The sequence below is a fragment of the Phyllostomus hastatus genome, unplaced genomic scaffold (genome assembly GCF_019186645.2).
Source record: "Phyllostomus hastatus isolate PE091 unplaced genomic scaffold, TTU_PhHast_1.1 phas_scaffold_501, whole genome shotgun sequence".
Lineage (NCBI taxonomy): Eukaryota > Metazoa > Chordata > Mammalia > Chiroptera > Phyllostomidae > Phyllostomus > Phyllostomus hastatus.
In genome coordinates, this window is record NW_025334033.1 from 70615290 (window position 1) to 70642315 (window position 27026).

General features: G+C 58.8%; 1 protein-coding gene across 11 annotated transcripts in view; it reads left to right on the plus strand.

The window, feature by feature from the left end:
* WDR20 (WD repeat domain 20) overlaps window positions 1-26810 on the plus strand; it is a 45668-nt gene extending 18858 nt beyond the window's left edge. For 2 of the 11 annotated variants that reach the window (XM_045823350.1, XM_045823352.1), the window contains exons 2-3: window positions 14346-14528; window positions 24939-26810. In XM_045823350.1, the coding sequence (XP_045679306.1) occupies window positions 14346-14528; window positions 24939-26216 (1461 nt within the window). In that variant the 3' untranslated portion in view covers window positions 26217-26810. Of the gene's footprint in view, window positions 1-14345; window positions 14529-17123; window positions 17217-24938 lie in introns of those variants that run through there. The other 9 variants (XM_045823351.1, XM_045823353.1, XM_045823348.1 and 6 more) reach the window with 8 other exon arrangements.
* The last annotated feature ends 216 nt before the right edge of the window (window positions 26811-27026 follow it).

Here is a 27026-nt window from a genome sequence, read left to right on the forward strand (position 1 = left end):
AAAGAAAAATGGATTAATTTTTCTCGTGGCTGTGGGTTTTGGGTTATGCTTAACCCTCCTGACTTTGTTTTTAAGCATGATCATGGTTTCTTCCTGTGTTCCTGAGGTTTCTTTGTTTGCATCTGCGCTCTCGTTGATATTGCGGAGACTAATTCTGGTATAAGATGTGAGGTGGGGTCTCAGACCTCCCTCCCCTTTTTGGGGGGAGCCAGCAGTCGGGACTTCTGGATCTCTTATGACTCGTGTGGGGATAATCTGCCAGCAGTTTTCTGCTGAACTTTGTGGTGGAGACCAGTGGGCCGTGTCTGGTGTATTTTCAGTATAAGTTGTGGTTATGTTAGCAATGTTGACCTAAGAAGAGTGGGTCAAATGTAGTCTGCTGGTGAACATGGTTTTGAAACAGATTTTCTCGCGTTTTCACGTGGAAAACAAAGATTGATAAGATGAGCAATAACAGATGCAGTGATAGCTGGTTAACACCCAGCACTACACCTAGGAAACATGCTCAGTGCATCCCATAAAACTAGAGGAAGAAGGGGTTACCCTCTCCCGTCTGAGTGGCTCGTGGTTGGGCCCCTTCCCTTGACTGACGCCTGGTAGCGCGGCTGGCAGACAGGAGGGCTTCACGGGCGTGGTTCTCCGGTGGCTGTGTTTCTTCTGCCCTGTAGGCACCCTAGGTGGGCCGTCCCCTTGCAGAAGGACAGCTCTTGTCTAGTGATGGAGGGTGTTTGAGGACCACCCGCATCATCGGAATCAAGATGGTTGGTGTTCCACTGCGATTGCTCTTTCCCCCATTTCCGTGCCACGTGCCCGGGTCCCGCCCGGGTCCCGTCTCTGCTGCGGTGCCGTTGGCGCCACGGGCCTGACTTTCCCGAGATTGGTGACGGCTCATGCTCCTGACGCATCAGACCCAAGCTGACCGCACAGCGGCCTCTTCAAAATCTCTCCCCATTTCTGCGATGAATGAGGTGGCCAAGTGGACACTTGTGGCCCCTGCACACTAGTTTTGTGTGTCTGCTTGACGCAGCCTAAGTGCCACCACGTACCCTTGGCTGTCCCGTAGCCGAAAGGCCGGCTGCTCACAGGTACAGAAGCTGTCCGGCTCCTTCCTCTCCCCTGCGGCAGTGCTTGTCCAGCGTGGGGCCCTCGCCCAGCGCCACTGCCAGTTTCTGCTCAGCACCAGTGGAGGGGCAGGGCCTGGGCCCGTTGCTGGCCAGTGAAGGAGAGCTCTGGGTGCTTGCAGCCCACCGTGTGCTCGCCTCGCCAGCCGGGTGCCTCTGAGGGGCCCGCGTTGGAGACCCGATTCAGGGCTCTCCCCCCAGAACACTCTCAGCAAGAGCTCAGTGACTGTTTAGTTTGCGGATTTTATTAATAGCCATGGACTAATTTGCACATCATCACGGCTACCATTTATCCAACGTTGACTGTGTGCTGGGCACTAAACTAGGTGCTTTCACAGACGCAGACCCTCCTGCGGAGCTGGTGTTGACACTTCCCACCCTGTGCGCAGAGGGCTCGGGAGGCTCGGGGCGGGGCAGCGTGCAGGCTGCACAGCTGCGGAGTGGCGTGTCCCCCTGGCGTCCGTCCCACACTGCCTTCGTGTGGGCCTTGGGCTCTGAACGCGTGCGCATGTGCGCCCGGCACGTGGTTGGGGACGGAGGGCTGTGACACCCACATTTCCGGGATTCTCCCCTCGTCTTAACCCCGTCCACTGAGCGCAGCCTTGCGGCTTTCCTAGAAATGGAAACCCAGATGATTTGTTTCCTTTTCTTGGTACTCATCTATTTACAGCGTATCAGAGAAGTGGGGGTGCTTTAAGGGCCTAGTCCGCCCTGCACGTCTTCACGTGTCCAGCCGCCGTGTTGTACGTGGTGCCACTCAGCGCGCATCTCAGCAGTTCACCTGTACTTCCGGTGAGGTGTGGACCGCCGCACCAGGCAGCTCTGGCCTCCGGGCCTCTCTCTACAGCCCGAGGAATTGCACCACACTGGATTTAGCAAAGCCTGAAGTGACTGGAAAACGTGCCCACTTGTGCTGGCCTGGTCTCGGTCAGCTGTGTCGGGAAAGAAAGTGGACAGGTGTCAGCCAGTCGAGCGCTGCTTTGACCTAGGGGAGCATGGTCACGTCTGATTAGAGAGGGCCCCTCATCCACGCTTTGCGTGCTCCCCTGACCTTTCTGACCTTGCCCCCTTCTCCCTTTCAGACGCCTCCCCCCACATGTTTCTTTACACACACACGTCTTGGACAGGCAACTGAACACAAAAACGGACTTGCTTTTAAAGGCCTGTGAGGCATCTGGTGCTTGTTTTCGTGCCGCCCACCATGCTTCCCGGCTGCAGTGCACGTGACAGGCGTGAACTCACGCTGCTGACTTCACGGTGACGGTAGCTATCACTCGGCACTCTGTATTCCAGTTGCTCTGCACCTTTGAACTCTCGCCCTTAAGCACCGCCCGAGCTGCTTTGTTGCTGCGGCCCCTCCTGTCTGCCAGGACCCCTTCTGCGACCCCCAGTGGGTGCCTGAGACCGTGGGTCCTACCCACTCCCACATACACCGCGTTTCCTCTGCACACACGCACTTACGGCGAGTTTTGTTTGAAGTCGGGCACAGCGCGAGAGCAGCGGCAGAAACCGAGAACAGCGCCCTTCCAGCAGTGTGCTGCACTGAAAGTTCGTGACCGTGACATGGATGAACTGGACGGAGACGAGCCGTGTCTCAGGTGGGGCAGCCCAGGGCAGTGTGTGGTTTCCTCACACTCCTCGGAACAGCGCACAGGTTAACACCTGTGAATTATTTATTTCTGGGTTTTTCCATTTAATATTTTTGGACCACGGTTGACTAGGGACAGTGGAAACTTCAGAAGCAAAACTGTGGGTACGGGCACCTGCGGCACCCTCGTTTTCCCATTTTGTGGAGGAGGTAGTGTGGAAAGGCGAGAAACCCTCCAGCCCACGGGGCTAGGAGTGGCAGACGGGAGCGACCTGTGCGCACCACAAGGTGTGGCACAGGTTACCACCTGGGGCTTTCTCTGACGCGTGTCACTTACACTCTGGAAATGGTGCATTATTCAGTGTTTCTGGTTTCCTGGGGTGGGGCCTGTGTGGAGGATGGGGCTGACACCTGAGTTTACACAAGTTCAGGGCCTTGAAATATGTAAATTCATTCAGTGAGTTGTTGGCCAGGGACTCAGGCGTCCAAGTGTATCCTGCGGTGCCAGCAGGTGGCCTTCTGGGACAGCACGGTCCTGAGCTGAGCGCCGGCCTCACGGTGCCCTTCTCAGCCCGGCTTGCCCCGGGACAGGCCCTGGCAGGGTCTCTGTGCTTGGCCCTGCTCCTCGTCCTCCTCCGGGCCCTTGCGTGTGCTGTGGCTTGTCACGCCCCACGTGCGTGTATACGCTTTCAAGTCCGAGAACTTGGGGAGAACAGCACGCATCCTTGGACTTGCTGAGGACAAATGTGGGTGCTGTGCAGAAAATTTGGGTGCTGTGTTATTGTTTGTCTCTTCAAATTTAAAGACAAATCTAGTTGCAATAGCCTGTGTGGAGGAGAGATCAGGTGATCTTTCCACACTACTCTACAGACTGCCTTTTCATCTGTAGCCACAGGTGCTGCTTCAGGGGCCCGCTGGCATTTGGAACCTCGCCTTGGTCATGGACAGGCCGAGCACGGGCCTTCATTTCTTAGCCCTCACGGTCTGTGCAGTCTTGCCTGTAACCACTGTCCGTTTCCGCCAGCCCTCTCATGCGTGCATGCAAACCCTGTGGGCACGTCTGCTGGCCAGGGTTCCAGTAGTAGGCATGTGGCCCGCTGCGGAGGAAGATTTTCTGGGAGGCAGTCAGGGGCTTGGGAAGGAGCTCTGGGAGTGGGTTTTGGCCTCGGTTACTCAGGACGCAGCCGGCTGGGGAACTCTGAATTATCAAGAGGCGAGCGGCTCCCTTCTCTCTGCCATTCCGCCTGCTCCCTCCGCAACCCAGAGACCTGCCAGCGGCGGGAACACGCCCGTGAACTTGGCGCCAACTGAACGAGTGTCCTTTGCCTTAGGTGAAGCTTAATGAGTTTTTCAAGGTCTTCTGTACTTTAGCTTATAAATAATATGGTTTCGAGTTCTGAGAACTAGCTGCTGTTGTCTGGTGCAGAAACACAAAGACCGCGGGCGGAATTCGGGGAGGAGAGAGGAGACTGAGAAGCAGGGCTTTGGGTCCGGTTACTCTGGCGCTTTTCCTGCGTACACCGGGTACCGTGCACTTGATCGGGGGGAGGACCAGAGCTTCCGGGTTAGTTGCACTGTGAATTGATTGTCTGATTTTGGGCAGGTTACTTCTTTGGTCTTAAATTGCAGCATCTTGAGAGCAAATGTGCCCGTCCTCTTTTTTTTTTTTTTAACGTTCCTCTTCAGCTTTATTTGTCCTCTGATTCCATGAATGTAGACCATTGTATAAGACATATATCACGTAACTGTTCACGCTGGGAAGTGGATTGCTTCTCCAGTCCCCTTCTTTATGAATAGCTTTATATTTAACTTTTTAAGTTAGTAATTGCCAGTTTTTAATTATGCATGTTTTATTACATGAGCTAATGAATGCTGAGTGCTTAGACTGTGCTTGATTTCGGCCTTCACTGTGGAGCTTCTCGTTCAGTTCCAGGCCAGCGGCCTGCTGACCTACATCCAAAATACCGTCTGTCCCAGCCGCGACTATAAATACAGTGCCGTCCCTGCTGAGCCTCGTCGCGCTCGTTCAGACCTCGGGACCTTAACATTTAGATGCTGGGACACCACTCAGTGTGGAGACACAAGTCTGACTGTGTGACCTCTGCAGCTGTTTCTTCTGAACTGAGGATGATTTAGAATTGAGTTTTCCTAGAATTTCTCAGAAGACATGCACTCGATGATAAATTATCAGCTCAATCCTGGGACAAAGACGTGGGTTCCATCTTAGCTCTGCCTCGGAGGGAAACCGGGAGGCAAACCCGGAGCAGACTGGACCTCCCCGTGAGGGCTCTGGGGGCGGGGTTATCTGTATCTGCCACTGTAGCAAGTGAGGAGCACACGGTGGACGCTTCTCACACTGTCGGGCTGTTCGAAGGGTGAAACCGTCGGACCAGCCACGGCCGTGTCTGTCCCCTGAGTGCTGGGCTCCTTGAAAGCATCTTCCTGTCCTTGGTCGTCACACTGAGTGACATTGCTGGTGCCACAGAAACGGCAAGAACCGACCCCAGTGGTCCCAGGGCACATGAAGCATCACCTGTGGGCCATACATCACCCCACTCACTCGTGCAGCTGGTGGAGCAGGAAGCTTCCCCCTCTGGTGACTGTCACTGTGCGCGAGCCGCGCGGCTCCTCTGCCCCGGCGAGGCCTTGCCCTGCTTCAGAACCACTGGGGTGATTCAGTAGTGCTTATGCCCTGTGGTTTTCTCCTTTTCTCTTTCTCTTTTCTTTTTTTTAAAGATTTTATTTATTTATTTTTAGAGAGAGGGGAAGGGAGGGAGAAAGGAGGGAGAGAAACATCAACGTGTGGCTGCCTCTCACGTGGCCCCCATGGGGCACTTGGCCTGCAACCCAGGCATGTGCCCTGACTGGGAATTGAACCAGCAACCCTTTGGTTCGCAGCCTGCACTCAATCCACTGAGCCACACCAGCCAGGGCTCTTTTTCCTTTTTCTATTAAAAAAATTACAGAAGTAAAATCTAATTATTGGCGAAGAGGTAGAAATTAAGATAGGCACAAAATTGTCACTTAAATACTACCCCACCTTTTAATAACCACTTTTAATATTTTGGTGAATATCTTTTCAAATTGTTTTCTTCACAAATATATGCATATAAGTAAATATATGGTCCAAACAGAATTATGCTTTTTTAAGTATGGGAAATTTTCAGCTTACATCAAGGAGAGAGAGTGGTGCCGCGGACTCCCAACTTCCCCAGGGTTCCTGGCAGTTCGCCCGTGGCGTGCACTTCAGAGCAAACCCCAACATCGTGCTTTTTTTCTGTGTGTTTTTCTGTATACATGACCTGTTCTTGGGAAATGAAACTACATTCTCATGTGTAAAAAGTTTACATTAGAATGCAATCTGTTTTTCAACAGATTCTATATGAACATTATTTACCATCTGTCTCTTGATTTATAAGGATCTTTTTATTAACTTGTTTTGCTTTATTCTTCAAGACATTCAAAATGACAATATTCTGTTATTACTAACAGTATGGTCACAGTATGAATACAGTTTTAAGATTTGTGATTCTTTTTGTCTTTGGAATCCCACTTTTATTATTGCATTTCTCATTTAATGATACAGTAAATGATATAGTATGATAAGTAAATATCTTCATTTTAAGTGGCTGCATGATATACTTACCCTCTTCCTTCTTAGAACACATAGGATGGTAGTAATGTTTTGTTATAAACAGAGCTGAGTTGAATGTCTTTGTACATGCGTTTGCTCATTAAAATGTTTTAACACGTAAGATAACACACAAACAAGAATGTGTGTGAGTTTAAAGTGCTATTAATGTGTCACAAAGTAGAATCAACCCTGGATTAAGAAACGGCATTCCTGGCCACCCAGCGTCTCCCCTGGGGCCCTTCCCCACACTTCTTGAGCGTGACCACCGTCCTCACTTCTGGCATCACAGATGACTTCTCCTCATTTTTGAATTCTATGTGAACAGCCCTGGCTGGTGTGGCTCAGTGGATTGAGCGCCAGCCTGCGAACGAGAGGGTCGCCAGTTCGATTCCCAGTTGGGGCACATGCCTGGGTTGTGGGCCAGGTCCCCAGTAGGGGGCATGGGAGAGGCAACCACACACTATCGATGTTTCTTTCCCTTTCTCCTTCCCTTCTCCTCTCTAAAAATAAATACATAAAATCTTTAAAAAACAAGTAGCGTTATTTAGCCCGTGCTTCTCAAGATCATGTCTGAGATCCCCTGCGTGCACGCTCAGCGCCTGTCCCCCGTGAGGAGGGTTCTGCCGTAGCCCCCTGTGCATCCAGCCCACGCGATGGGTGTTTGTGCCAGGCCAGGTGGTAGCTGTTACACACAGTTCACACGCTTGAGAAGTATTCTCTGAAGATAAATTCCTAGGGATTGGATTTGTGTCTGGAGGAAAGGAGGCTCTTGCCACAAGTTGCCAAATCGCCGCACACACAGGCTGTGCCGGCGCACACTCCCCCGGGGGCTGGGCGAGCTGCCCCTCCTCGCTCCCGTGTGCGCCCGCCTCCCCCGTCCACGTTTTGAGACTGGTGCTGTTGCCTTCCCAGGGCTGCCGGGCGCCTGAACCCGTCCAGGTGCCTGCAAGGGCTTCTGCCTCTCGTGGGGGGAATGCCAGAGATGTTCGGGTGGCCCTGCCGCGGCGGCCTCTGAAACCGGTACGCCCTGGGGCGGGCTGGGGCAGGTGGGGCGAGACGGAGGGGACAGCCGCAGTGCAGGTGCAGTGCTGCATGCGGGCAGTGGGGGGCGTGGCCAGCGCTCCTCCCAGCCTTCCTCACGGGCGATCCTCACAGCCCCTCCATCCCTTCGTAGGGTGGGCGTGGCTGGGGTTGGGACGGCCTGCAGGGGCCTCGCGGACCTGCAGTGACTGGCCTCTGTCTGCTGAGGACGCTGTTCCCTTTCACCAGTGGGCACCCGCAGAAGCAGTCCTTGCCAGTTGGGGTTGCGGTCACCAAACGGGTTGTATGTTTGCTTTTGTGTCTGTCTGGGTGTCTGTCTGTTCTGCTTCCTAACGCTTTTCTTTCCCTCTATTTGCAGAATTGTTCCGTTTCTGCCATAGATATAAATGAGACCACCTACATGCCAGGTCTAAGATAAGTTTCTGTCGTTTCAAACCCCGAAACTGTACAGCTGATTGACTTGTTTTTTTCTACTGGGATTAGTGATCCCAGACCCAGGAGGCTTCTTAACACCCATGATGCCTTTCTTATTTATTTTTTTTAAAGATTTTATTTATTTACTTGCAGAGAGGGGAAGGGAGGGAGAAAGAGAGGGAGAGAAACATCAGTGTGTGGTTGCCTCTTGCAGGCCCCCACTGGGGACCCGGCCCACAACCCGGGCCTGTGCTCTGGCTGGAGCCACCCCCTGATACTTGTTTCAAAAATGAGGGTCAGACTCCCTGCGTGTTGTGTGTGTCAGCTGTGCAGGTTCGGGGTGGGGAACTGTCGAGCTGAAGAAACGGGGAAGGGCGGGCGGGTCGTGTGTCTCAGCGTAGACGCGTGTTGTTTCTGTGTCCAGGACGGGGGAGTGGACGCGAGAACCGGAGAGGTGTCGCACAGCCGGTCGTCACCTGTACGGGGCTGACCTGCGTGTGAGGTGGGCAGTGAGACGGTTGAAATCGCTGTTGGGATTTTCGTCGTGAGGCCCAGGTTACTTTTCACTGTGTTGAAGGAAATTGTGGTAAAATAGTACTTGCACTTTGTTCACAAAGCGAACACATCTCAGCTCTGAGCGGTCAGAGCCTCGTTTCATGCAGCCTGTGATTTGGAAGGCGCTGGCGTTTCCCCGGGTCCCCTGGGGTGACCAGCTGGGTGTGCGCGCCCAGCCCGGGCTGCGGGTGCACCCCTGTCCGGCCCCGGGAGCTGCCGCCCGACTGGGTGAAAAGTGTCCCGGAGAAGGACTGGAGCGGCCCCGGGGCGGGGCTGGCTGGGTCCCGAGTGGGAGGAGGACCGCCCCGGGCCCCTCTCTCCGAGGAGGTGAGCCCCCACCCCTTGCTCACTCGGGGCTGCGGCCCTGGTGGTCTGGGAGGAGGCACAGGGCCCCGTCCCTCCGGGCTTTCGGTGGCACCAGCCTGCCCCGCTGTTTCCGACGCACCCCCCAGGCCCTCAGTGCCTCGGCAGCCGCCTGCCCTCTTCGTGGGTTTCCCGCGGAGCGGGGCTTTCGCAGTCCGTGGGACACAACCGCCACAGCCCAGCCGCCGCGCGTGGCGCTGAGCGGTCAGCACTTGGCCGAGCAAAGCAGGCCTCCGGAGGCGCGGTCAGCAGGGCGCCCCTGATGCCGACGCTGATGCCCAGCGCAGGGCCGCGGGGCAGCGGCGGGGGCGCTCGGAGCGGGGAGCGGTGGGCACAGGCCGGAGGGGAGAGCACAGGCGGCCCCCAGGGGGCAGGGGGCGGAGGGGGCGGAGGGGGCTCGGCCCAGGCCGTGTCACGCCGCGGAGCGCAGGAGGGTTTGAGAGGGACAGCGACCTGAGGCTTCGTGAAGGTGGGCCCGGCCGAGCGTGTGGGACCAGGGGGGTGTGGGTAGAAATAGGTGGGAGGAGGCCTGCGTGGGGCCGGCCGGGAGGGCTTGGAAGCTGCCGTGTGGTGGGAGTGCCGCACAGGGGCCCGCCGAGGCAGCAGACTTTTAAGCTTGGGCAGGGGCGGGCGGCGAGGGGCACCCAGGAGGAAATGGCAGGGTCTGCTGGTGTGGGCTGGCGAGCTTCTGGCCGGGCTGGGGTCCGCCGGCCACTAGGTCAGCCGGCAGAGGACTCTGGCCGGCGCTGTGGGACGGGCTCTCTGAGGGGCTTCTCGCATGAGGAAGGAGGAGGAGGAATTTTGGGAAAGTAAGCCCACCTTTATTACCTACTTTGCACCCACGTGTCATAACCTGATGTGCACTTTTCAAAGGGGTCTTTCTGCGGTACTTTCTGTGTCACAGCAAAGGCTTCTGGGCCCTCTGGCGCGTCGGGGGCAGGCTCCCGGGAAGAGGACTCAGCACAGGCCGCCGAGCCGGCGGCAGCCCCTTCCTGTCGGTGGGCTGGACCCTCCGGGGGGGCGAGGCCCTCTCTGCCTCCCTGTTGGCTCGGCGCGGCGGCCAGCAGCCCAGGCCGCGTCTGGGGTGACGGGGGAGCTGGGGCAGGAGGGTCTCTTCTGCAGGCCCTCGCGGTGCCGTGCTCAGCCGGCCAGGCTGACTCCGCGCTGCAGCAGTGTTTGTCCAGAAAAGAATTCGAAGGATTTTAAGGATTGAAAGTCCAAGGAAAAGAGAAACATGACGTGTTACAGTTTGTACGCACTGACTGAGGGTTTGGGCAGCCAGCTCTGTTTCTGTGGTAGGAATCCTAAACCACCCCCTGAGATTTTTCTGTGAAGTTTAGAGTAAGACACTGACAGATTATTCGTAACTACTGACTCCTTATGCAGAAACTAATGAGCATGATGACAAAATTTAATGTTACCGTTGAAGAAATTCGAAACAGTCGCATTCTCATTCATGCAGCCGATCCTGAGTGTGCGTGGCACACGGACGCTCTGCTGGGGCTGGACGAGCCAGTGCGGTCCGACTCTTACAGTTGGTAAATATTTCAATACAATGTGTTTTGGAATAAATTCGTACTTAATTCAGATGATAGGCAACAATTAGGACGCAGAAACATTTTTAAAAATCCCGAAGTGTCTAAAACCCTTCTATGCAGAATCCACCTAAAAGCCGAAAAACAAAAGCCAATTTTGTGGAGCAGTACAATGGTAACTCTTTTAAAAAGTTCTCCTCAAAGGAGTTTTTTACTGTAATCTTTTATCATAATTGCAGTTTTTATTATAGTTGATGATAGCACACATAAAACTGGAGTCACTCACGTGGTAAACACTGAATTTCGTGGGACAGATTAAGTCCTTGAGAGCTGAGCTAGAGCAGCTGGCACAGGGAGTGGTGGGTCGGTCGGTCGATGGGAAGAAGCCCGCCCGGGAGCGGCAGGGCTTGGGCTGGCCAGCGAGCAGCCTGGAAACGGGCGGAGAAGACTCTCCCAACCCAGGGGTGGGCTGATGAAGCCAGAGAAGAGGGCTGCCTGCCTGCACCAAACCCCCGCCCCTGCCGTGTGGTGTGGGGGCAGGTGGAGGGCGGGGCAAGACCCTGCAGAGCGGGGGAGCCCTGAGCTCCTCCTCTGCAGGTCTCTCAGCCGTCGCATGCGGGCAGTGTTCCCGCCGCGAGGCTCGGTGAGATGACGGGTGCGAAGTCGCGGGTGCACAGAAGGTGTCCTGTGGACGAAGTCGGTGTTGCTGTTGGGGAGGAAGGGGGGCGGGATTGCCAGGTGCGGCATCCTGCTCGAACGCGGTGGAAATCAGGAAACCACTTGACTCGAAGTTGTGACGGGGATGAGTGAACAGTGACAGCTACCGTTTGGGTGCTTCTGCATACTCTGTGCTTTCTGTCCACTGTCTGTGGGCCCCCCCGCCGCCTGCAGGGAAGCTGGGGTGGGAGAGGTTGACCGCCCTGCACAAGGTCACCTGGCCACCGAGAGGGGAGGCAAGGCTCAGAGCAGGGCCTGCCCGTGCCGGAGTCTGGGCTCTTCTTCTCCTGGACTGCCTCTTCCCGGGAAGCCAATGTGGAGGTGGGGGCTGCTGCCCCCGCGGGGAAGAGGGTGGCTGGCTCAGGGAGTTACCACCGCTGCTAAAAAGGTGTGTGAGTTCAGAGTGCATGTGCGCACACCCCCAGCCCCCCCAAAATGAGGAGGAAGAGGCACATCGTGGAAAAAGAGAGGCTAGAGACTGGCTGCAGAGGAAAGAGGACAAGACGAGTCCCAGATGTGTGAGCTGGTTCCTAAAAGCCCAGGTGTCAGTGTCGGGGTCCGTGGGTTCCTTAGAAGTCCAGCTTCCTGTGGGCGTGCACCTGGCTGTCACTCAGGCCTCACAGTGACCCTCGCTCGGTGTAGGCAGCACGCTGCACCGCTGGGCCAGACTTCTGCTGTCCTGGTAGCTCCGCCCGCTGGGGTTGTGGGCCGGGCCGACCTCACGGCAGGCAGAGGTGTGGTCCGTCCGTCGGTCGGTCGGGGTGCTCCTGCTCCCAGGCCAGCCTGTGTGCCTCCCTGCACCTCCCACCCGAGTCCTGGGCCAGTTTTCTACATTTCCAGCCTGTCTGGACTGATCAGAAATCTGGTAAAATAAAAAAAGAATTACTAGAAAAAGAAACTGAAAAGACACACAGAATGCAGACTATTGTTGTTGTTTTTTTTTAAATTAAATCAATAGGTAAAAAAGGACTCCATCAGACTTCCATAAAGCTTATTCACAGTGACTGGATCTTAATCTTGACTACAGACTGTTAAACTGTTCACGGACCGGTTCGCTTGGAGAGCAGTTATTTAGGAAGAAAGTTTGGTAAGCAGATTGGTAAACAGGATGTTTTCAGAATATTTACATGACTTAAGAGTAAAAATAGCCTTTCCTTTGGCATTGAAAGCACTCGCGGTGCGTGTTCGCAGGTGATGTCACCACAGACGACGTCTCTTGCACGAGCCTCCCCGGCAGGGGCAGGGGTGGAGACTGGAGACGGGGAGGGCAGGAGGGGGTTTACAGCTGCGCGTACGGAAAATACGGCGACAGTGAATAAATACTTCGAGGGTAAACTCTGTTCCGTGCACCCACAACTGGAAACCGGCTTGTGCCACACCCCTGTGCACCAGGAACTGAGGCCGAGGGGGCCCCAGGTCTGAACTCGGGGAACGCTTGGGAACGCGGGTACTCATACCTGCTCCTGAGGACTAGCGTACCCTCTCTTGCTCATTTCACTTATGTCCGTATGTTTTCTCTGTTAATTTTTGGCTTTAAGTTGTTTTTATATTTCAGTGTATAACGTTAGGCACGTTCTTTCGGCGGAAGTTCCGTAAGCAAACTTTAAATGTCTCCAGAGTGACACATGCTGACACAGAAACCACGATATGATTTGATTTGCTCATATTTCAACTTTGAGTTTTGTTTCTAGCTGCCGGTGTCCCTTGTTCTGTATTTGGAGCGACTTTAACTTTTGCCGATGCCTTCCTTGTTCTGAGGTGGTTTGCTCCCCCTCCTTGCGGGGGAGGGGGCTCCTTTCTGGTTCCGGGGCTTCCACCACCTGCCTGCCCCCACCCCCGCCCCCTTGCCCAGCACTTACTCCCTCCCCACTGGCCCCCCCCGCCCCAGAGTCAGGACGTCCTTTTGTTCTGTCTGTAGCTTTCCAGCACACCTGCCCAGGCTCTTCCTCACGCTTGTCCCTTAGTCCGCCCTCCAGACGGCCCCAGGAGATTGGCGGGGCAGATTCTCATCTCTGTGGACGTGGGGCGGGGCAGGGGGAGGGCCCCCGGGCCCTGCACTCCACCTCGAACCGCTCAGGGCCCTTCTTCCAAAGGCTCAGGCTCTGCGTTTGCTCAGAGATGCCTGTAATTTCGAGGTCCTCTTTTCTTGTCAGTATTTGTATTTGTTATCTGAAAAGTCAAACATACGACACTCAGTACAGTGCCCAGGCCTCCTCTGGAAGGAAGAAATCCTCGGAACCTGCTCGGGGCCGGGGGCCCCCAGGGAAGCGTGCCCCCAGCAGCGCGCAGGCCCGGGGCGTTGAAAGGTGCGGTCGGCAGCGTCAGTTGTCTCCCCTGTGGTTTACAGACAAGTGTGAGTGGGGGTTCCCTGTTTCCCCAGCGACAGCCCGCACACGGCTGGCACAGGACTCCCCGTGAAGAAAAGAACCCGGCTGTGAAGGGAGGTGCCGCCTTGAAAAGCCACGTTTTAGCCCGCGTCGAAGTCATTCTCTCTCTCCTGGGGGGGGGGGCGGGGTGGCTGCGCACTTTCCCCAACCTCTTTATGGTCGGCAGACTTCGGTTTCCAGTCTGGCCCTGCGTCGTGCTGGGTGGACACGATGCTTCTGGCTGAGTTGCTTAACTCCCTGAAGTTGTTTTCTCATCTGTAAACGGGGCAGTGTTGTCCGCTCGGAAGGATCATTGTGAGGGCGAGCGGTGATGCACTGCGGCACGCGAGTGGGTGTGGGCTGCGTGCGCAGTCACCTGAGAGTGGTGCGGGGAGGGGCGGGGCCGCCCCGGGGCTGCTCACGCAGCAGTGGGTCTCACGGCGCAGCCGGGAAGCGTGGGATCACCCACCCAGGAGGCTTTCAGGGCAGTGTCTGGGCCCACCCCCACGGTTTCTGAGTTTTCCGGTCTAGGGCGGGGCTTGAGAATTTGCGTTTCTGAGTTTCCAGGTGATGCTGCTGCGGCCACTGCTGGTCTGGGGACCACACTTTGAGAGCTCCTGGGCTACAGGTAACTCACCAAGGAGCATTTAGGTGCTGTTGAGCTCTTATGTGGTCAGAGGTACTCTCTCAGAAAACGCTTCGATTGCATTTTGCAAATGCTGAATTTAGCGTCTGAAGGATTTTCCCTCCTGAGGTCCAGGAGTCTGTCTGGTTAAACGTATTTGAAATAAGGTGTGCGAGTAACAGTTACAAACATTGCATGGATAGTCTGACAACGTCAGACTGGCCCAGGTATGTGAAGGTGCTTTGGTGAAACGCTAAAACCCGAAACGGTGTTGCGAACACCCTTGTTTTTAAGAGGGACCGTGGAGTGCAGTGTGAAATAGTGTGGCTGGGCGCTCTCACCTCAACGTGCTGTTCACTGTGTGTGTTTCTCTCTCTCTCCTCCAGGCTGCGGACTTGAGTAAACCGATAGATAAGAGGATATACAAAGGAACACAGCCCACTTGTCATGACTTCAACCACCTCACAGCCACAGCAGAGAGTGTCTCCCTCCTAGTGGGCTTTTCCGCAGGCCAAGTCCAGCTCATAGACCCCATCAAAAAAGAAACTAGCAAACTATTTAATGAGGAAGTAAGTAGCACCCCGTCTTAGCCGTTAAGAACCCCTTTAAAAATCACATGTCCTGACCAAGGGATGTGGGCCTTTCCTTACACGCCGAGTGACGCCCGTCTCCCTCGTGCCCGGCCGTCCCGCCTGCACTGCCCGCTCTCGGCAGGCGGGCGGGCTCGCGGCCTCGCCTCGCTCTCCCCGGGGGACTGGTGTGTGCGCTGCGCTTCCTGTGGGGCACGGTCAGGTGCTCGGGTGTCTCTGGCAGGGGCTCGACAACCGTTACAGTGGAGATAGGGGTGAGACTGTAACTTGATATTTGTAATTTAAATAAAAAACACAAAATTCCAGACTTTGTTCACATCGTCAGACATTTTCATGCAGACCCAAGAACCTGAAGACATTCCCTTCGGCGGCTTAGATGGCACTTACAGCTTTGGGTGGGCATTTGGCAGGCCTCTAAGGGCTGAGGAGTGATTATTTGGCTCTTGAAAGGGTTCACTGCCAAATCACCTTGGACGCAGTTAGGAGTCCTAGCACTTAACGTTGGGTCACACGGCTTAGCTTCTGCCAGCGCTGTAGTATGTTCGGGGGCTTCTGGTCTCCTCGGTTTCCTTCTGGAAGGGGCCGAGGTGCCTGAGCTGTCTGTTTAGGACACGCCAGGACTGGGACGCGTGGCAGGTGGGCATTGCCAGACAGGTTGTGTGTGCGACCGCGGTTGCAGTGGCCTCTCGGCCCCACGCATTACTGTGACGTGTTCGGTGTCCTCCCTCCTGTGTCTCAGCATGGCTCTCCCAGCCCGCGGGGAGGTGACGCAGGCTGGCTGAGCCAGAGGTCCCGGGTCCCTCTCTGTGACCTCAGCCCTGACCTGACAAGGGTCTGGCCACCTGGGACCCCTCTCCTCAGGGAGTGCAAGGGGTTTTGCACTGCGGCATGGTCTTAATGCCATTGACTCGGAGCAGAAGCACGTTACAGATTCTGGTTTTTAAGAAATACGTTTGTCTGGGGAAGAACATTCCACTTGACAAGTTGCGGTCGAAGCTCTGACTCCCCTGCAGCCGGTGCGGTCTGTGCCGTCCACACGCGTGCAGTGCCGTCCGCCGTGCTGCCGCGTGCCCGTGCCCGGGGCTTGGTGACAGCCGCTGGACGTGCCGCCGCCTCCTCTCGTCCGTCCGGGCGACTGGAAACAAAACTCGCCATCGGGATTGGCAGACTGCAGAGGAAGAGACTTTAATTCTGCTTTCTGTTTAAAAATCTCAAGCAGAAAATTGTTGTCTTCCTACAGATTTTGTTAGTATCACCCGAGGAAGGGATTTCTCAGTTAGCTAGATGATGTCCCTCGGTATGTTTTTTGGCGTGGGAGACTGGAGTCACGACACCAGTCCTCTCTGCACTGCTGGTTGCGGCGGCGGCGAGCTGGACTCACTGTGGGGTTCTGTTGGTGGTGCGGTGGGGGCGCCGGGACCCTGTGAACAACGAGGGCGAGCGGCTGCTCGAGCTGAGGCTGGCACGGAAGGCCCCTTGGAGAACAAGGCGTTGTGTGTCACCGCTGGGGGGGGAGGGGAGGGGAGGAGCCGGGACCACGGGGCCCGGAGCGCGCGGCACGTCCCGTCCCTCCCTCTGGACACCTGGGCGTGGCGGGCTGAGCAGCCCCTCCTTGCTCTCGGTGACTTGAGCACGAGTCCGCGCACGCGCTCTCTCCGTTGGCAAAGCGGCCGTTCAAAAGCCAGGGCTGTGCAGAGTGCGATGCCAGCGTGGCCCTTGCAGCTCCAGGCGGGACTGACGGTCCTTCCCAGGAGGGCCATTCTCCGGCCGCGTGGTGACATCGTCGCCAGGTGTCGGCCGGGATGGCTGAGAGCAAGGCCGTCAGAGGCGCGTCTCTCAGGGAGCTCCGGGGGGTGGTTGGCGCAGTCCCCGCACTCGGCGTGGTGTGAGAGTCGGGGTCCGAGCGCTCTGCACGTTCCCTCCGTTTGGGGGCGTGGGCAGCTGTCCCTGTCTTACAGGTGGGCAGCTGGTGTAAGAGAAGGTAAGTGAATTGCCCGGATCAAGTGCATCTGGGTGACAGACCTGATGGCAGAAATGAACTGCACAGGCTCTTACTGGTCACGGACTCAGGCCCCCACGTGTTTGCAGGACGGGCGGGCCCCGCCCCCAGGCTCTCGTTCAGGACGGGTGGACAGCCAGTGCCGGGCCCAGTGTCAGCGCCACGCAGGGACAGGGTGCCAGGGCCCTGCGGTGACTCTGCTCTTGAGGGCATGTCAGCGCTTGTAAAACAAAACCCCCAGCGAAGCCCGGTGGCAGAAGCCCGAGGAGGCTTCCAGAAGGTGGCATTTGCTACCTGGGTCTTGAAAGACGCCGAGGAGTGGAGCAGGGCGAGAGAGGCCTTCAGGGCCGGAGGAAAGCCCGTGGCGTGGGGCGGAGCGGCACGGCGCCTTGTGGCCAGGCCGCGGCGCGCAGGCCTCGGGGTGGCAGGGTCGGACCTGGACGGGTCGCCCGCAGCCGGCTCGTGCAGGCCCTCTCTCCTGTGACGTGCTGGCAGGTCTGGGTCTGACCCCGGAGGCCGCGGGGGAGCCTTGGGCTTTTCCTCAGGGGAGTGACAGGACCAAATGTGTTTTTTAGAGCTCTTGTCAGCACTTGTGGAAGGTGGAGTGGAACGAAGACAGAGAGAATGAAGGTAGCACGACCAGTGAGGAGGCTCTAGTAACTGTCCAGGTGAGAGCTGAGGGCTCGGACTAGAGTCGTGGCCACTTTCTCGTTCATCCGGCAGACCTCGGCCGCCTGCCGTGCGCCTGGCACGGGTCTGCAGTGGCAGGCGACCCCCACCCTGCAGCACACACACGCTCACGCTCACGTTCACGCTCACACTCACACACGGCAGATGGCCACATCCAGTGTGAGAGGAGACAGTGGGCCTGCGAGAGAAACTCGGAGGCCTCCTCGACCAGGGAGGGGAGCTTCTTGGGGGGGGTGGCGGTGTGCCTCACACTGAGCCTCCGGGAGGAGGCGGCCAACCAGGTAAGGAACCGGGGTGGAGCGCCCCCTGCAGGAAGGGGCGTAGGTGCAGGCCCGGGGCTGGGGAAGAACGTGGACCCTAGAGAGCTGAGCGAGGACGGCGTGCCCGGGGAGAGTGGTGTCAGCTGGGGGCCGCGCCACTCGGCGGCGTCAGGCTCAGGGCCGTGTCTTCGCCCAAGCGGGCGGGTCCCTGGAAGGGGGCAGGGGCAAGAGGCCGTCGGGTGGCACTTTTGAAAATCGCCCTGGCTGCTGCTTGGAGCTGAGCCGGGGGGGGGGGGGGGCAGCAAACTGTGGGTTCCTGGTGATCTCTTGGCCGCACTGGCCAGGAGCAGGAGGGCGCGGGTGTGGGGTTGGAGGACGAGACCACAGCCCCCGCTGAGCGTGTTAACCCCTGGAGTGGCGCACGTGGGAGTGGTCAGCGTGCAACCAGCCGTCCCGTCCCCGAGGCCGGAAGGAGGGTCGGTGGGAAAGTGTGGTGAGGGCAGCCACAGGGCCTGGGCCGGCCTGTCTCCGAGACCCTGGCCAGTGCGTCACCCTGTCCTCAGAGGCGCTCCTAGAGCAGTGAGCTGATGATCCCCGGGCGTGGGCGGGCTCAGCGCCAGGCGCTCGGCCTCTGGCTGCTGGCCCAGGGGCCTGTCACTGGCCGTCCTCCTGGTGCGGGCCCTGGTGAGGCCAGGTCAGGTTCCAGCCAGGGGGAGACTCGGCTTCCTGGGGGACGAGGGAGTGGCATTTTTGAAGGAGAAATAGAAACAGTTTTCCAGGACGACCAGGTAAGAAGGTCGGGGCAGCCGAGCGGAACCTCGGGCGTGAGGCCGAGGACGGGGCTGCTCGTCACGGCCGCGGTGTCGGTCCGTCGGTCCGTCCGTCGGTCCCCCCAGAGCGCTTCCCTGCTGCCGTGGCGCACGTGGGGCGCTCACACAGGCGCCAGTCGTGACCGTTCCGAGCACCGCCTCCTTTCTGGAGGCACCTGGTGCCTGGGAACACGGCACGTGTCCGGGCGGGCGCCTGGCGTGGGGTTGTAGGCTCCGGGAAGCCACCTGAGGTTGAAGGTAGATGGGAAGTTCTGTGTGGGGATGAATCGTGTATGTCTTAACTTCCCTCCCATGAACTAAGAAATGAAAGAAGTCGAAACACCTGTGTGCAAGAACACCGGGGCCCGGAGGAGTGCCCGGGAGAGAGAGCCCTGAGAAACCCGCAGTGGCCCCTCCTAGCTGTGCCTCTGTGTGAGGCCGAGGCTCACACCTTCCACTGGGGACGCCGCGGCCTTCCCCTCCCAGTCTGGCCCGAGCTGTGCCGTCCACTCGCCGGGGGCATGCTGGCTGCTCCCCCATCCCGGGGGTCCCCTCCCCTGGAGACCTGGGCTGCTGGGCCCTGCTGGCCCCGGGGGGGAGGTGCCCAGGCCTTTCGGCCTCCCTCGGCAAGAGCTGGCCTCAGAACCCCTGGGCCCCCCCCCGCGGGCGGGGGTGTGAGCCCCTCCGGCAGACGGCCGGACCACAGGGCCGCCCTGTGGGGAGAGCTCCCTGGACAGGAGGGCGGCCGTCGGCCTCCAGCCTGAGTGCAGCACTCCGGTGGGGGGGGTCACTTCTCACGGCTAGTGGTTATGACATGTCGGGGAGGAGGGGTCACAGGGACAGTCCCTGTGTGATGATAAACTTAGCCTTGTTCATTTTTATACAGACTTTAGCTACTCCAGAGTTGTAGCCGCAGAATAGGAACCTCAGGGGACTTTCCATGTGTTTGGATTGTTGGGCTGGGTGTAAAGTCTAAAAAGAATTTGTCACCTTGGCCTCTTTCATGACTGACCTGTAATGAGACGCTCTGTCCTTGTCACGGGTTCGGGTCCGGGTCCGGGACAGCACACTGAGTGGCCTCTCCAGATCGAGCCCCACTCGGGGGCACGGAGGAGGCCCGGCTCCGGTCCCTGGTGCCAGCCCAGGGCTGTGAATTCTCCCGCCACACCAGCTGCAGGCTCCTCCTGCGCCGTGCCCTGGGGTGGGGGCGGGGGTGGGAGCAGGGGGTGGGGGCGGGCACGGCCCAGCCTTGGCCTTGCAGCCTTTTGTCCAGTTCCGTCAGGGAAGAGCGGCTCTGTGGGTCCTGGTGGTGTTTCGTTGTTGCTTTTTTTAATAGAAGGAAGGAAGTGAGCCCATAGTGATGTTGATGGAGTCCTTAAAGTTTTAGCGTTGATGAAAGTGGCATTTGCTCCTCTCGCCCGGCTTTGAAGCGGCCCCTCCTCACGGCCCCCGCGGAAGCCGCCGCCCTGCGGTGCGCCCTCGGTGCCGGCTCTGCTGGCGGCTGCGTCACAGCTCTGCCAGCCGCTCTGGTCTTTGAGTTGTTGGCTTCAGTTTTCTTGTTATAGATTAATATCTGCATTTTAAAATGCACACTCCTCCAAAAATAACTTTCTCCTGCTCATCATGTTGTCACAGTGAAGAAGGAAATCGAGTGTTTCAGAAAGCTTCGCTCAGTGGCGATGCTTCGGTGTGGTCGCGGGTTTTTGTTCTTGCTTCCTTTGACGGGTTCGGGGTGGTCGAGAGTCCTGCCTGCCCATGCTGTGGGTGCCGGTGCGGGCTCACGCGAGGTCCTCGCGGGGTTGCTGTCCGAAGGGGGCAGTTTCTGCGGCAGTTCCTCTCAGAGCAGGGCGCGTGGGGCCGCGGGTGAAGGCTGGGGGAGGCGTGGGCTGGGGGTCGCCCCGAACGGCGGTCTTGTTACAGAAAGGTCCAGATCTTATTTCTGGTTTTTGTGAAAGTGGTTATAGCAGCGGGCCTTGTGGCATTTCGGGACTTCACTCTCTTGACTGGAAAGCCCAATGGCTGTGCCCGTGACCTCACAGAGACCTTCTCAGCAGCTCCACCTCCCCTGCTGACCGCCCCCCAGCCTCTCCCTGCCCCGTGTCCCCACCCCTTGCTGGGCTCCTTCCCTTGGCCGGCCTCCCCTCCACTTCTCCAGGGTCTCGGCCACCCCCTGACCGAGGGGCATCTTGACGCCCAGAGCAGGGCTCCTGGCTTCCCCACCCTGCCCTCCTCATGGACACCTGGGCCCTTTCCTCTGCTTTCCCCCTGCTCCTCGTGAGTGGGGGTTTGAAGTTCACTCTCCTTTTCTTCCTTGCTCCACCTTCTTTGCTGGAGCGCTCAGGGTGCCGGCGGCCCGCAGGGGGAGGGTATCTGGCTTTCCCCCGCTCAGCCACCTCTCCCTGTCCTTTCTGTCACTGCCTGCCCGTCACACAGGCTCGGAACCGTGGGCTTCCATTGCCCCTTCCTCCACCACCTCCGTTCCATGCAGCCTGCCACCCAGCCACAGTTCAAGCCAACGGCCACGGACCATTGTCCTGGCTCTGCCCTGGGGGTCACTCTTCAGGAGGCCTGGCGCCCTGCTGCACGCTGCGGACCACCGTAGAGCAGGCGTCAGCCACCTGGGCAGCTCTAACCTCCTCCTGGCCACAGTCCATCAGTGAAAGGAGGCGAAAGTGAGGTTTTATTTTATCCAATACATCCAAAATACGATTTCATCATGCAGCGGAGTGGGCATGAACGTGAGCACTCCGCTCCCGTCATGTTCTGGTCTGCAGGGTCCCGAGTGTCCCCTCCGCACAGGTTGCTTCAGGCCAGCGAGGCTGCGGGTGCTGGGGCCAAGGGGTGGGGCAGCACAGGCTCCCGCCCGAGCCCCGTCGCCTGGGACTGCAGGTTCCCCGAGTCTGAGCTCACGATTCCGGACCCAACTCCCCGCCCTTGTTCAGGTGCTGCAGCCGGGGCAGGTGCGCGGTCCTCTGGCCCAGGGTGCGCCCACGCTGGTCCCTTCCATCTCTGCGGGTGTCCGGTACCGGCCCGCCCCCACCTGGGGGTCCTTGTCGGTGCTGTGCCCTGCGCAGGACGCCTCGTCCACGTGCTCTCAGCCCTCTGCCCGCCCCCATGCCGCCTGCACACGGCCCCCCCTCCCGGCCCTGGACAGGCCTCTCTGGGCCTCCCGTGTGAGCCGGAACCCTCGGCAGCACCTCCCGCCTTCGCCGTGTCGCCCCACCCCGCCCCGAGGTTTGTTCTCCCTGAGATTTGTAAACTTCACTGTCCGCTCATTCCTCTGGAAGGCAAATGTCACGCAAGAAGGGATGGATGTCTGTTCAGTCGCTGCTGCTGCAGTGCCTGGCCTAGGGCTTGCATCCGGTACAGAGCGGAGGAGTGACTCCTCAAACGAATACACGAATACAGTCGTCCCTTAGCACCCGTGGGGCGTTGGTCTCCGGACCCCCCTCGGTCACCAGGTTCCGCGGACACTCGGGCCCCTCACATCAAGTGCTGTGGAATTGGCCTGCAGCCCACACACACCCTCCCGCAGACGTTAGGTCCCCTCTAGGTCCCTTGAACACCTAACACGGCTCACACGCCGCGCCAGTCCCTGCTGTGCTGTCTCCGGCCGAGAACGAGGACCAGACGGCTCTGTACCAGCCAGCTCGGACGCAGCCAGCGGCCCCTGCGGGCCGGGTGCCCCGGCGCACACGGGCAGCACCCACGGGCGTTCCGCTCAGTCGTCTTCCACCTGTCCTCAGTCGGCTCCTTGGGCCTGGGAGGCCTGCTGTGCGTAGGTTCAGGCGACTTCCCCGACCTCTCTGAGCCTGCGCCCGGTGGGCAGTGAGGCAGTGATGCCTGCCTTCCCCCAGGGAAACCGGCACCCCTGTTACCGTTGCTGATGGGGCCAGAACTGCGTGCTCCACAGAGGGTGATCTTCAATCCCTGCACGGTTTGTGCAGGCAGAGACCTTTCCACCCAGCTCCTCCACCAGGACGTGCCCTGCAGGTGTGTCCACACACGCGGAAACTGCTGTGGTGGCTCCGCCTTGTCCGCCAGCCGAGGCTCTCACATTAGTGTGGTTTGCATCGAGTGGTGTGCTCTCTGCAGGGAGAGGAAGGGGCCGTCTCTGCGGCCATGCAGACACCCTCCTGGCCGGGAGCGCGGTGTGTGTGCTCTGGTGTGAGGCGCGGCGGTGGGCGCGGGGCGGCCTGTCCGAAGCAAAGGGACGAGGGCCTCACAGCGTTTTTGCAAAGACTGAGGAGCATGTGCAGACCTCGTGCATGGTTTGGCGCACAGAGGAGGGCCTCGGGCCGGACGTTACGCTGCTGTCCTGACGTGGCTGCGTGCGCCCCGAGCGTGGGTGAGACTTTGGCGCCCCTAGATGACCCATGCTTGTCCCTGTGCTGGAGCACACGACCAGGCAGGGGACGCCAGTGGCGTGGAACTGGAGAAACCGCGGTTCCTGTGGATGTTTGGTTCGCGGGTGCGTACACTGTGTGCCAGTTCAGTGCTGAGTGTGCAGGCCGGGCTTCTGTCTGTGGGGTGCAGCCGCGTGTCCGCCTGGAGCGGTCTCGGTGCCCCCACTTCGTGTGGTCTGTCCCCCGGAGCTCGGGCCTTATTGTGGTGCGTGGTGGTTCTCCACACCTCGGGGTCACCCGGCACCACTGTTCTCACCTGGCAGTGTTACAGCTTCGAGTTCTAAGGAATTGTGTGCCTTTTTAAAAAAAAAAATTATTTATTTTTAGAGAGGGAAGGGAGGGAGAGAGAGACAGACATCAACGTGCGGTTGCTGGGAGCCGTGGCCTGCAACCCAGGCATGTGCCCTGACTGGGAATCGAAGCTGCGATGCTTTGGTTCACAGCCCGCGCTCGATCCACTGAGCTATGCCCGCCAGGGCTGTGTTGTGTTTCTTTAAGCCAGAAATAAAGTTTTCTCCTAACGGTGGTGCAAAATGCTTCTGTGTCTGTCCTGAACGTGTGGCACACGTGCAACAGTGCAGTGGTCTCGGGAGAACAGGTGTGGCTTGGTTGTGGTGGCGTGGAGGGTGTAGGACTGGGAGCCACGGAGCCGGAAGGGGGCCTGGGTCTGCTTCTGCAGCCGCCTGACCAGACCCCCCAGAGGGTGAGTGTGGCGACCCTCAGACCTGGGCGGGCAGGCCAGTCACCTTTGCAGAGGTCAGTCAGCGGGCAGGCAGGGGATTGACGTGTGGACTGTCTCCCAGGGCTTCTCGCCCGGTCTCTGTTAAAGCGAGGGGCCCGCCCTGCTGTCCTGTGGCCCTGGCACCGCGGAGTGGCAGGCAGCGACCCCTGCTGTTCACGAGCGTTTGCCCCGCCCGCAGTCCCCGAGCCCCAGGCCTGCCTGCCACACACAGTCAGGTCCCCCACTCCTCCCCAGCTGGGGGTTTGTGCGCCTCTCACCTTCTGGGGGTCTGATTTTTTGCAACAGCTCGTGGGGTCACTCATGTCTTGGAAACGACTCAGATGTTTCGTTTTCAGTGAAAGGACAGCGCGCACAGCAGACACAGGGCACCGTGCTGACGTCAGTGAAAGGACAGCGCGCACAGCAGACGCAGGGCGCCACGCTGATGTCAGTGAAAGCACAGCGCGCACGGCAGATGCAGGGCGCCACGCTGATGTCAGTGAAAGCACAGCGCGCACGGCAGATGCAGGGCGCCACGCTGATGTCAGTGAAAGCACAGCGCGCACGGCAGATGCAGGGCGCCACGCTGATGTCAGTGAAAGCACAGCGCGCACGGCAGATGCAGGGCACCGCGCTGACAAGGGGAAGGCGCCCGTGCGCAGCGGGTTCTGCAGCTCCATCCACGTCGGTGAAGCGCCGGCAGTGGGGTGTCCGGCAGTGGGGGTGTCTGAGGAGAACTCGGGGGCTTCAGGATGGGCTCTGCTGGTGTGATTTGGGGGCCAGGCAGCCGCGGAGGGCCAGCCTGTGGAGGCCGCCACACGGGGGCCTCGGCAAGGTTGGCCAGCAGGGAAGGTGCCAGTGCCTTTGGGTGCTTCTTACTTGTGGCCCTTGGTTTTCTTGGTTCCTAGGGAAGACGTCCCTAGTCCGTGCCCGTGAGAGATGCAGGTGGCCAGGGTGCCCGCAGGGGACGTGGAGCGAGCAGAGTGGTGGCGCTGGGCTGTGCTCCTGAGCGAGTCCCCGTCTCTCTCTCCACGCCGCCAGCTCTGGAGGAGACGTGGAGGGCCGGCCCGTGGAAGGGGCCGCGGGGCGGTGGGCCAGGAGGAGAGTGCCCCGCCCCCAGGCCGTGCTGACGTCCTGGGAGCCGGCCACGCAGGGGGCGGCGCCGTCTGCACGTGACTGGCAGTGACAAGAAAGTGTGGGGACGGTGGCGGGGGGGCGCGTGGCTGCTCGGGCTTGGGGCCTGAGAGCCCTGGGCCCTGCTGGTGGGAGGGGCGGCAGTGCTTGGGGCCCTCCCAGTCCCCGAGTCCCTGGGCCTCACACCCTGGGGCAGTCCTGGGCCGTCATCACCCTCGTGTCCAGAGCGCTCTGCGCCGGCCAGACTGGCCGCAGGAGAGTGTCACACCCGGTGACTCTCGAGTGTCACCCAGCGGCGGCCAGGCTTTGTGCTGGGAGGTGGACCGCCAAGCTTCCCATTGTGATAACGTGTTCTCCTTTGTCTTCACAGAGACTAATAGACAAGTCACGAGTGACCTGTGTCAAATGGGTTCCCGGCTCGGAAAGCCTTTTCCTAGTAGCCCATGCAAGTGGGAACATGTACCTGTATAATGTGGAGCACACTTGTGGCACCACAGCCCCCCACTACCAGCTCCTGAAGCAGGGCGAGAGCTTCGCCGTGCACACTTGCAAGAGCAAATCCACGAGGAACCCTCTCCTCAAGTGGACGGTGGGCGAGGGGGCCCTCAACGAGTTTGCTTTCTCCCCAGATGGCAAGTTCTTGGCGTGCGTGAGCCAGGACGGGTTTCTGCGTGTGTTCAACTTTGACTCTGTGGAGCTGCACGGCACGATGAAAAGCTACTTTGGAGGCTTGCTGTGCGTGTGCTGGAGCCCGGACGGCAAGTACCTCGTGACGGGGGGCGAGGACGACCTGGTCACGGTCTGGTCTTTCGTGGACAGCCGCGTCATAGCGCGAGGCCACGGGCACAAGTCCTGGGTCAGCGTGGTGGCCTTCGACCCCTACACCACGAGCGTAGAGGAAGGCGACCCCATGGAGTTCAGCGGCAGTGACGAGGACTTCCAGGACCTGCTCCACTTCGGCAGAGACCGGGCCAACAGCACGCAGTCCCGGCTGTCCAAACGGAACTCCACGGAGAGCCGCCCCGTCAGCGTCACGTACCGGTTCGGCTCCGTGGGCCAGGACACGCAGCTCTGCCTGTGGGACCTCACGGAGGACATCCTGTTCCCTCACCAGCCCCTCTCCAGGGCGCGGACCCACACCAACGTCATGAACGCCACCGGCCCCCCGGCCGGGAGCACCGGGAACAGCGTCACGACGCCCGGCAGCTCGGCACCCCCCCCTCTGCCGAGGTCCAACAGCCTCCCACATTCCACCGTCTCCAGCGCCGGCAGCAAGAGCAGCGTCGCCGACGGGGCCATCGCCTCGGGGGTCAGCAAGTTCGCCACGCTCTCCCTGCACGACCGGAAGGACCGGCACCACGAGAAAGACCACAAGCGGAACCACAGCATGGGACACATCTCCAGCAAGAGCAGCGACAGACTGAACCTGGCCCCCAAAGCCCGGACGGACCCGGCCAAGACCCTGGGGACAGCCCTGTGTCCCCGGATGGAGGACGTGCCCTTGCTGGAGCCGCTCGTCTGCAAGAAGATAGCGCACGAGCGCCTGACCGTGCTGATTTTCCTCGAGGACTGCGTGGTCACCGCCTGCCAGGAGGGCTTTGTTTGCACATGGGGGCGGCCGGGGAAGGGGGTGAGTTTGAACCCTTGACGCTGCCCCGGACGGGACTCGGTGGGTAGCGACTCTTTCCTGCGGGCGGGGTGGGTGTACAATGGATGAATGACACTTCTTCTTAATGTAAATCTAAATGCATCAGAGCCATAATTTTGGATACTGCATGCCATGTAATTCTGAATCATTTGATAATTCACCTTAGGACGTTTAAAAAAGTATAATCAGACTAATTGCCAGCCGAGTCCGCCGCCCTCCTGGGAGCCACTGGAGCCCGAGGTCAGTGTTCCTGTCGTCGGCTCTCGGGTCGTGGGGGGTCGTGGCCGTGTGGGAGCAGCGGCGCCAGGGGCTGCACTTACAATCTCTGCTTTCCCCGGAGCACCTCCGCTTACATCCTCAGTTAGAGCGCCGGCCGCCGGCCGCCCTTTCTAGTCCAGTTTTTTTATCTTAATCATAAAGCGTTTAGGGATCTATGAAATTTAACTTTAGGAACAAAGCGTTCAGCAGGGTTGGTTGATATTATTTTTACATTGTTCTGGCAATCCACAGAAAGAGAAGAGCCTTAATTTTTAAAACCCATTTTAGTCATTTTATGACAATTAAAATTGTTTAATAAACATCTTTTTCAAAGAAGCGGTCTGTACCACCTTGATTGGGATTCTGTGCACGGTTCTCGGGAGCCGCGGCCCCGCAGGCGCCCCAAGTGCCTCTGCCACGTGAGCCAGGACCGTTCTGTCCCACACGCTTCGCTTACGTGTTTTTCCAGCGAGGAGAAGGTTTTGTTTGCTTTTGTTTTGGGGCAGGTTTTGGGGGAGGGTTTGTTTCTTGGGGCGCAGGTGTTGGTCAAAA